Consider the following 10284-nt stretch of genomic DNA (forward strand, 5'->3'; position numbering starts at 1 on the left):
AATACAACTGCAATGGAAACTAAATAATAAATAATGGTTGTCCATTATAGGTGATCTAGACTGCTAAGTAAATGCCAATGCCTCACGCCCTTCAGCTCCCATTTAAGCCAACTCTATTACTTGAAATCAATCTGCCCCCAATAATTGGTTCATCATAGGTATTTAACGAATACACGGTCAACCAAACGGTTGAGTAGGAATATCTAAACAACAGGAATAACACAATAATAAGAAAATCAAATATGCAAATGCTCAAAACCCGTTCACAACTCTGAACACCCATATATATACTCCAAACACCCATATAAATACTCCGAACACCCATATATCCCGTCAACCCTGGACCAGGTCTTCATAAAACAACAATACAAAAGTATGCAACATGGATAATAATTATTCTATGGATCAACAATAACAATTCTTGACAATAATCATTCAGCAACCAATATTCAATTCCAAACAACATCCAATTATTAAATATCACAAAAGCACATTCAAGTTGAGTAGATAACCTACCTCACCAGCTATAATCCAATAACATAATGCAAAGAATAATAATCAAAGTACTTCACTTCAAATCTGTCACATAAATAAAATATTATAATTTAATTATTAATTATTCGATTTACTATTATTACTCAACCAATTATAATTTATTTACGTTAATTATATTCCCGTATAATTTATTTATAATTCAAAAACCCGTTTTAATAAACAAACCCAATCACCCATAATCCAAGTCAACCCGTTAACAACCAAAACCCACATTACCCCCACCAAAACACGGTTGAACCCGTGTTCAACCATGCTCCTTAACCGGCCTAACCTGACACCACCAGGCCACCACCAACTCCACTCAACCCAGCCACTGCAAGTCCTCACCAAGACCCACCCACTCAGCCCTTAACCACCAGCCAAACCACCCTCAACAACCTGCAAAAACACGCCCTAATCCCCCTCTTACCCGACATCAACAACAACACCAACAACAAACACTCACACCCTTAAACCACCACCACCCACAACCAGTGCCCACCACCGTGGTCTCCCTTGACCCACGGTGGTTCCACCAGTTGCAACCAAACCCCAGGTCAGGTCACGGTCCACACACGACATCCCATACACGACGACCACCGCACCAACCACCACTTGCAACCACCCCATCATCACCCTTAGTGTCGCCCAACAACGACGAGTTCAACCAACCCAGTACCAAGTCATGTCGAGTCAAAACAAGGGTTATAACCCGTCTTAAACCTCTCGACAACCCCCTTTTTAGACGCCCCAAACGCCACCCACGGTGGTCAACGACGATCACGATTGGTCCCACTAAAGTCATGGTGATATACGCAGCTACTAAGGTTATCGGAGTAGTCCATAGTGGTTTATACGGTGTTAAAACGATGTTTTAATTGAATTGCGCGAGAGAAATTAATTATAAGATGGTCTTACCTTGAGACGATAAACTTTATGAATTTCCTCTACTTTTCTCACTTTAGATCTTTCTCCCTTGCCTTTAGTAAATTATTTATGTTTTTATGATTGTATATGATTATGGAGTAGGTAAGATTAGCTTATATAGTTGTAAGAAGGAAAGAGGGAGGAAACTTCCTAATTTCCAATTCCCTTATTATTATTATTGTTGTTGTTGTTGTTGTTGTTGTTGTTGTTGTTGTTGTTGTTGTTGTTGTTGTTGTTGTTGTTGTTGTTGTTGTTGTTGTTGTTGTTGTTGTTGTTGTTGTTGTTGTTGTTGTTGTTGTTGTTGTTGTTGTTGTTGTTGTTGTTGTTGTTGTTGTTGTTGTTGTTGTTGTTGTTGTTGTTGTTGTTGTTGTTGTTGTTGTTGTTGTTGTTGTTGTTGTTGTTGTTGTTGTTGTTGTTGTTGTTGTTGTTGTTGTTGTTGTTGTTGTTGTTGTTGTTGTTGTTGTTGTTGTTGTTGTTGTTGTTGTTGTTGTTGTTGTTGTTGTTGTTGTTGTTGTTGTTGTTGTTGTTGTTGTTGTTGTTGTTGTTGTTGTTGTTGTTGTTGTTGTTGTTGTTGTTGTTGTTGTTGTTGTTGTTGTTGTTGTTGTTGTTGTTGTTGTTGTTGTTGTTGTTGTTGTTGTTGTTGTTGTTGTTGTTGTTGTTGTTGTTGTTGTTGTTGTTGTTGTTGTTGTTGTTGTTCTTATTAGTAGTAGTAGTAGTAGTAGTAGTATTGTAAAATTATACTTCCGTCATACAACTCCATATTACACGAGCCACACGTGCCACACGTGAGCTCCAATAATTCCCAATTCAACATTATATAATTATTTTATTTCCGTCTTACCACTTTATTATCCAATTTATATAATTATTAAATACCTTTTTAAAACACATTTTCATATAATTCTACCGTCTTAAATACATGGTATTATAATTTTCCTTCCTTCAAAAGAACTTCGTCCCCGAAGTTCACCCAAAACATCCAATTAGCCGAACTAATAACCCAAATTAATTTAAATTCTATTAAATTACTTATGAGGTACTTTTATTATCAAATTATCATAAAAATATCATAAAATACGAGATGTTACATCTTATCCCCCTAAAATAAGGGTTACATCCCTGTAACCAACTTACTTAAACAAAAAGACTAGGATACTTGTCTCGCATTGCAGTTTCAGCTTCCCATGTAGCTTCTTCCACCATATGATTAAACCATAAAATTTTCACCAACGCTGTCTCACCATTACGAGTCTTTCTCACCTTTCTATCCAAGATTTCCTTAGGCTTCTCAACATAAAACAACTGCTCATCAATCTGCTGCGGGAGATAAATTGATACAGAATTTGTTGTAGGAAATAAAGTGTTGTTGAAAGTGTCTCAATGAGAGGAGTGATGAGATTTGGGAAGAAAGAGGGAAGCTGAGTCAGAAGTATATATATTGGGCCATATGAGATCTTAGACAGAGTTGAAGAGGTAGCTTACCGTTTAGCACTACCTCCAGCTTTGGATAGGGTCCATAATGTATTTTATGTTTCACAATCGAGGAAGTATGTGAGTGATCCTACTCTTGTACTAGAGCCTGAGCATATTGAGATTCATGAGCAGTTGTCTTATGTTGAGGAGCCTAAGGAAATCTTGGATATAAAGGTGAGAAAGACTCGTAATGGTGAGACAGAGTTGGTGAAAGTTTTATGGTCTAATCATAAGGTGGAAGAACTTACATAGGAAGCTGAAGCTGCAATGCGAGACAAGTATCCTAGTCTTTTTGTTTAAGTAAGGTTATTACGGGGATGTAACCCTTTTTTTAGGGGTATAGGATGTAACATCTCGTATTTTATGACATTTTATGATAATTTGATAATAAAAGTACCTCATAAGGAATTGAATTTAATTTGAATTATTTGAGTTATTAGTTCGGCTAATTGGATGTTTTGGGTGAACTTCGGGGACGAAATTCTTTTTAAGGAGGGAAGACTGTAATACCCCGTATTTAAGACGGTATAACTATATTAAAATGTGTTTTAAAATGTATTTAATAATTACATAAATTGGATAATTAAGTGGTAAGACGGAAATAAAATAATTAAATATTGTTGAATCGGGAATTGTTGGAGCTCACGTGTGGCAAGTGTGACTCGTGTAATATGTGGTTGTATAACGGAAGTAAAAGTTTACAATACTAATAATAATAATAATAATAATAATAATAATAATAATAATAATAATAATAATAATAATAATAATAATAATAATAATAATAATAATAATAATAATAATAATAATAATAATAATAATAATAATAATAATAATAATAATAATAATAATAATAATAATAATAATAATAATAATAATAATAATAATAATAATAATAATAATAATAATAATAATAATAATAATAATAATAAAGGCTAGAGTTCCGGTGAGAACGGGGCTTATCGTGAGAACCGTGAGAACAGCTCTCAACCGTCCATCAAATTATCTGACGGCTGAGATTAGACGCGCGTTTCTTTGAAAAGTAGAGTTTTGCGGAAAACAAAAAATAAGACGGTACATGTGAGCAATATCAAACCTACGTAACAAAATCAAACCACACGAAACAAAATCAATCGATTTCATCATTAATCCTTCCTTAATTTGTAAATTTTTTTTTTCGACATCAAATTTAGTGATCTAAAATCGGTTATTCATCATCAATTGTTGTGTTCGAAACGCAAATCAGATTCAATTTGTTCAAACTTTTGCATTTATCAGTTATTCAGTTATTTCAAGATCAAAACTTTGTAAGGAAAATCGGAATTGATTTTGTCATTCATCTGGAATTATTGTTTTCTACAGTCAATATTGAGGTATGTTCATTCAATGTTATTTAATTCCTTTCTGAATCGTTGTTAAATTGATTTTATGATGATGTTAAAGTTGAATTTAATCAAATTCAACTTAATTTCGGATTTGATTAAATTTAGTTAACTAGATTTAATGTCCAGAACCACAAAAACATTAATTTTATAATGAAAAGTGTTAAATTAGGGTTTATAGTTTGTTTGTTTGATTTTAGGAGGATCATAAATGCAAATGTACTTTGTGGTGAGAAAAAATGTAAAAATAATGAGAAAGGAAAAGTGTGCAATTTGAAGTAACTGAAAAGTAATTTTGCATGTAATAATAATGTGTTGTGTTGTGCTGTACACGTTTCATAAGGAAATGTTCAATCAGTCTTAGTGAAATATGCATTATATATAATAAGGATGTGCAAGTAATTATTATCTTTTGCAAGTGGTCTTGTAACTGTTCACAATAAGTCAAATGACGGTTTGTAACTTGCTTATGTGGTGAAAAGACACAACTATTCACATTAATTTGAATATTACTTCTAAATGTACATTATATTAATTATAAAAAAACATGTTCTATCAAATAAATTGTCCACTATTTATATTCATAATTTGCATTTTCTGATAATTAGGTGCAACTAAAATATCATTAAGCACTGTTTGGAAAATGTACATTATATTATATTTAAATGTACATTAAATTATTTAAAAAAGAACATGGAACATTATTTGGAAAATAAATGTGCTTTCAGTTTAATTCAAATGTCCATTACGTATTTTCATAATGTGCATATACTGTTTTATGCAAGAGGTTTAAAAGCAAACCTTAAATGTACATTATATTATTTTTTAAGGTACATTTTATTATTTAGACAGGTATTTGAAATATCAATTAAATTGAACACGTAATACATATAGTCGTTTAAGTAACATTGATAACTTCATCCAATTTATTAATTACCATGATTATATTTGTGGCAGTTGAAAAGACACAACTGTTCACAAAATTTAATCTCTTATACTCAATTAATCCACTATATAAACCCAAGAATAGACAACCACTTTTCCATCCTACCTTCATTTCTAAAACCTTTTCCAATAACCAAAACTTTTAATCTCTTCAGAAAACTACTTAATTTTCTTTAAAAAAAAACAATGTCTTACTCAAAGTGCACAATAGTCCACTACAAGAATGATGCTTACAAACAAAATTTCGTGCAAAATTATTAGCAATGGAAAGTAAGCCAGTTTTCTTCAAACTGGTTTGATGGAAGAGTGATTCCTGTGGAGATGGATGTACCATCACACAGTCGTACTTTACATCATTTCCTTACTACTCCGGCATTGCTCCGGATTATTTTTAAGCGACTTGGGAGGGAAGAAAAGAAAAACATGGCCTGGGTGTGCAAGGCCTGGTCAAGCTGGTTTCTTATAGGGACCGACTCAAAGGTAATTGATAGGGATTATTACCGAAACGTGGTTTGGGGAAATGAAAATGGTATAATTACTGTCACAAAGAATGATCGGGTCCTTGAAAGATACTGCCTTTGCAGGACTATGTCTAGTCGTGAAGAAATAATTAGACATCATAAACAACAAGAACGACAATATAAAGAACACAGACAAGAATATGATATTGAGGAGCAGTCTGGTGATGAGGGTTATTATGACTCCGACTGTTAGATTAGTTTAGAAATATATTAAGTTAGTTTTCTAGTTTATTGTTATTTTTTATTATCTTGTGTTTTTTTTTTTTTTCCAGTATAAGCCTTAGTAGGCTTTATGCTTTTGAAAGCCTTAAATGACTTTTGTAAATATTTTTCAAATATTAATGAAATAGTATTATGTCTATTTGTTTGTTTACTGTCATTAGCATTCAATACATTTTATATATGCTATATCAAAATGGACTACAATATTTTCTATGAACATTAGAAGTAAAATAAATTTCCTTTAAAGGCATGATAATGAACATTGGCAGGAATACATTATATATGAACCTTTATTTGTACGAAATAAATTACCAATCTTTGTAGAGCATATTAGAATTGGATTACTGCATTATTGATGCAATAATATTCAATATACTTACTTACTTAACTACTGTTGAAGCAAACAATGAGTACAAGTGATGCACCTACGTCTTCTTCTACAAATAACAGCTTTAAAACACCAAGAACAAGAATTGAAACATTAAATGCACTCCAGTACATTCCATTCTGTCCAGAGGAAAAGAAATCTAAAGTAGGACAAGTATTCGAAAAATTGGAATCAGCAGAGTTATTCTACAAAGAATATTGTACAATCTGTGGGTTTACGCCAAGACTTGCAACACCAAAAAGGATTAAAGGCAATGAGTTACCAAACAGTTTTGCATCAAGGAATGTTTTCTGTAATAGGCAAGGTGTAAAGGAAAGTAGGAAAAGGAAGAGGACTGATACTGATACAGATACTGCTGACAATGATGCACAATCTGATGTGACAGACATAAGCCGTGTGAGGCCGATTACAAGAATTGAATGTCGTGCATTAGTGCAGTTCAAATACCAAGAAAATGGAACTTATATTGTTACCAGATTCGGTGAAGCCCATAACCATCCACTTGCTTCGCCTGAATCTACAATATTCTTGAAAGAAAACCGAAAAATGACAGAGGTACAGAAACAATTTGTCACAAAGGTAAAGGTGCTAAAACTAGGTGGTGTGAAAGCCTATAGAGGTTGGAAGGAGCTGTGTGGAGTTTACGAGAACATTGGTGCTACTGAGGTTGATTTCAAAAACTTTGTCAGGGACATAAAAACCTACATTGGTAATTTTTATGCACAAATGTTTGTTGAGAATCTTATTGGGAAAAAAGACACATGCAGTTCATTTTACTTTGATTTTATAGTAGATGAAAACAAGTGCCTTCGAGTGTTTTGGCGGATCCGATCCGCATAAAGAACTACATGCTATTCGGTGAGGTGTTATCAGCAGATGCTACATATGGAACAAACAAGTACGATATGGTGTTTGTGCCTTTCACAAGAGTTGATCACCACAAAAGGTACATAACCTTTGGAGCTGGGTTGATAGGTGATGAAAGTATTAAGTGTTACACATGGCTGTTTAAGACATTTATAGAAGCAATGGGCGGGTACCAGCCGAGAATTATAATTACTGATCATGACAAATCAATGAAGTCGGTAGTCCCGGAAGTGTTTAAGGAGTCAACACACAGACTGTGCAAGTGGCACATAATGAAGAAACTAAGAGAAAAGGTCAGTTATCAACTAATTCAAGATGAGGATTTTAAGACCAGGCTCAATAGGTGTGTTTGGAACAACCAACTTGAGCCTGATGAATTCGAAGAACTATGGGGGAAGATAATGATTGATTATCAACTTGTAGAACACGAGTGGTTTTCAGATTTTTACGATCTCAGGGAACAGTGGATCCCTGCCTATTTTAAAGATGTTTCAATGTCTGGCTTGATGAGGGTTACTTCTAGGTCTGAGAGTGAAAACTGTTTCTTTGACAGGTTCCTCACACCTCATTTGACCCTTGTTGAGTTTTGGGTGTGCTATGAGAGTGCCTTAGAAGCACAAAGACACAAGCAGTCCAAGTTGAACAGTGACAACAAACACTCTGAAATCCCACGGAAAACAAAGTCAAACCTTGAAGTCAATGCTTCTGAAATATACTCGCACAACATTTTCAAAAACTTCCAAACAGAATTGGTTGCAGCTTTGTCTGATTGCCGTTTTAAAGATGTGGAGAAGATTGATGAGACAAAAATATATACTCTAACAGACTTGCAGATGCCAAATAAGTCATGGAACGTAGCATATTCACCAGGTAACATGGATATTACTTGTTCATGTTCTATGTTTCAGAGAATGGGCTTGTTGTGCAGGCACTGCCTTTTGATTCTACACAACCAAGATTTTCAGAAAATACCAGAACAGTACATAATGAAAATATGGACAATAGGTGCAATGAGTAAGCTTGCCTTTGATAAAGATGGAAAACTGATAGATGTCTCTCAAAAGTTTTCTGACCGGAAAAGTTTGAGTACTGAGCTGTGGCAAGAGGTTTATTCTTGTGTCAGCGTAGCTGAGTGTGATGATAATGACATGAAGCTTTTGATTGAAAAACTGAGAGATATTAGATTGGATATGATTAGTAACAGAAGTGTTCCAGCAAAGAAGAAAGACAAGATGAAAGAAATAGAAAAGTACGTGGGCTGTAAAATACCTCAAAAGTTGGTGATTCATGTTCCTAAAAAATCTAAAAACAACGGTAGGACCAAGGGCAAGAGAATTGAATCACAAATGTTAAAAGCCCTAAAGAAGAGAGGAAAAGAAAAGAGGTACTGCAAAACATGTGGCCGCCAAGGACACAACTCTAGGACTTGCAAAGAAACAAACCATCTGACAGGTATGTATAATTTGATTTCTTGTTAAAGCATATTACATTAATGTTAAATAATTATTAAATTATACAAGTATAGCGCATAGTGTTTACCTTCAAAAATAATCACTCTTATATGGAGGCACATAAGCTCTTTGTGCAATGAACATTATGGTTGTTCTGAAGGCACAGATGAGAATTTCGACAATGTATATTTTGTTAACATTAAATGTATATCAATTTAGTTGTTCATTTTGACCATTTTCTCGTTATAAAATCTAATACTTAATTTACATTTTGTTGCATATTCACCAAATACTACCATGAAGATGACGACGATGAAGGAGATGAATCTGATGATGTGGAGTACGACAATGGAGAAGATGAATCTGATAACAAAGTGGAAGGTGCAAATTTTTGATTCAAGGATAGACATCCATAATATACACTACGAGAATATTCTTAAAGGCTTGTATGTACAATTCGATTTTACTGCCAAAGTACATTACTCTTATAGGGAAAGTATATTACATTTGTATTAAAGAATCATTATTGTTGTTCTGCAAGGAACATTCTTAAAGGCTTGTATGTACAATTCGATTTTACTGCCAAAGTACATTACTCTTATAGCCAAAGTATATTACATTTGTATTAAAGGATCATTATTGTTGTTCTGCAAGGAACATTCTTAAAGGCTTGTATGTACAATTCGATTTCACTGCCAAAGTACATTACTCTTATAGCCAAAGTATATTACATTTGTATTAAAGGATCATTATTGTTGTTCTGCAGGGATATCATCAACTTGATTGGAATTGTTTTCCCAGAGTACAATAATTTTAGGTGATTTGCACAATAAACATTATTGTTGTTCTGGAAGAACATAATAAACTTTATTGAAATTTGTTTCCGGAATATAACACTCTCTTGAATTAAATTTTTTTCAAACTTCAGGTTGTTCGACTCGTAGCTTCCTCAATATATGTTACATTACTCACACACATGTCACAAACAAAACTAAAAAAGTTTTTACGGCTTGAATTCAGCATCTTCATCATCGTATTCTTCCCATGGCAGTGGGTTTGAACGGAAATCCATTGCCTTCTTTAGTACAGAATCAAAACATACATTGCCTTCTGTTGAAATCATATATGAAATGTATTTCTTCCGCAGAATCAGTAGGGGAGCATCCTAGAAAAGTAAAGAAAACAAGGGGTTAGAACATGTACAAATGTGTACTGAATTATGTATTAAAAATAATTGTATTACTTCTGAAACTCACATCGCCTTTTTTAAGCCCATAGGTCCAATTTAGATTACCCTTAAATGTCTCCATATGTCTCATAACGTAAACACCACAATCAATCTTGTTAATATTGTTCCTCCACTTCATCTTTGCAAGAATAGGCTGCAGTTTTTTGATGCGATCAACTTTTACCTTTGAAACACCGATGTCTTTCAAGTATTCTGCTAGAACATTACGCTGGCGGAGAAGGGGGGAAAACATTAGGACACTAATAATTATGATCTACAATATCACAAAAATAAGAAAATTAAAACAGACCATATTTTTGGGGAAGGTACACTCTATGTAAAGTCA

At 33.6% G+C, this 10284-nt stretch overlaps 2 protein-coding genes across 2 annotated transcripts; both read left to right on the forward strand.

Annotated features, from left to right (window-relative positions):
• Window positions 1-6410: 6410 nt before the first annotated feature.
• LOC141629697 (protein FAR1-RELATED SEQUENCE 5-like) lies at window positions 6411-7232 on the forward strand. Its single transcript, XM_074442667.1, has one exon. The coding sequence runs from the start codon at window positions 6411-6413 to the stop codon at window positions 7230-7232; it is 822 nt and encodes a 273-aa protein (XP_074298768.1).
• An 8-nt stretch (window positions 7233-7240) lies between these two features.
• LOC141629699 (protein FAR1-RELATED SEQUENCE 5-like) lies at window positions 7241-9105 on the forward strand. Its single transcript, XM_074442668.1, has 2 exons — window positions 7241-8519; window positions 9014-9105. Exons 1-2 carry the CDS (start codon window positions 7241-7243, stop codon window positions 9103-9105), a joined length of 1371 nt encoding a protein of 456 aa, XP_074298769.1.
• Window positions 9106-10284: the final 1179 nt, after the last annotated feature.

Source organism: Silene latifolia, chromosome Y (genome assembly GCF_048544455.1).
Source record: "Silene latifolia isolate original U9 population chromosome Y, ASM4854445v1, whole genome shotgun sequence".
Classification (NCBI taxonomy): Eukaryota; Viridiplantae; Streptophyta; class Magnoliopsida; order Caryophyllales; family Caryophyllaceae; genus Silene; species Silene latifolia.

Excerpts from the sequence above, each read along its gene's own strand:
- LOC141629697 (XM_074442667.1), top strand. The coding sequence starts at position 6,411 with ATGAGTACAAGTGATGCACCTACGTCTTCTTCTACAAATAACAGCTTT.
- LOC141629699 (XM_074442668.1), top strand. The coding sequence starts at position 7,241 with ATGCTATTCGGTGAGGTGTTATCAGCAGATGCTACATATGGAACAAAC. Across the intron at positions 8,520-9,013 it reads AATAGAAAAGTACGTGGGCT|ATGACGACGATGAAGGAGAT; the intron begins GTAAAATACCTC and ends ACTACCATGAAG.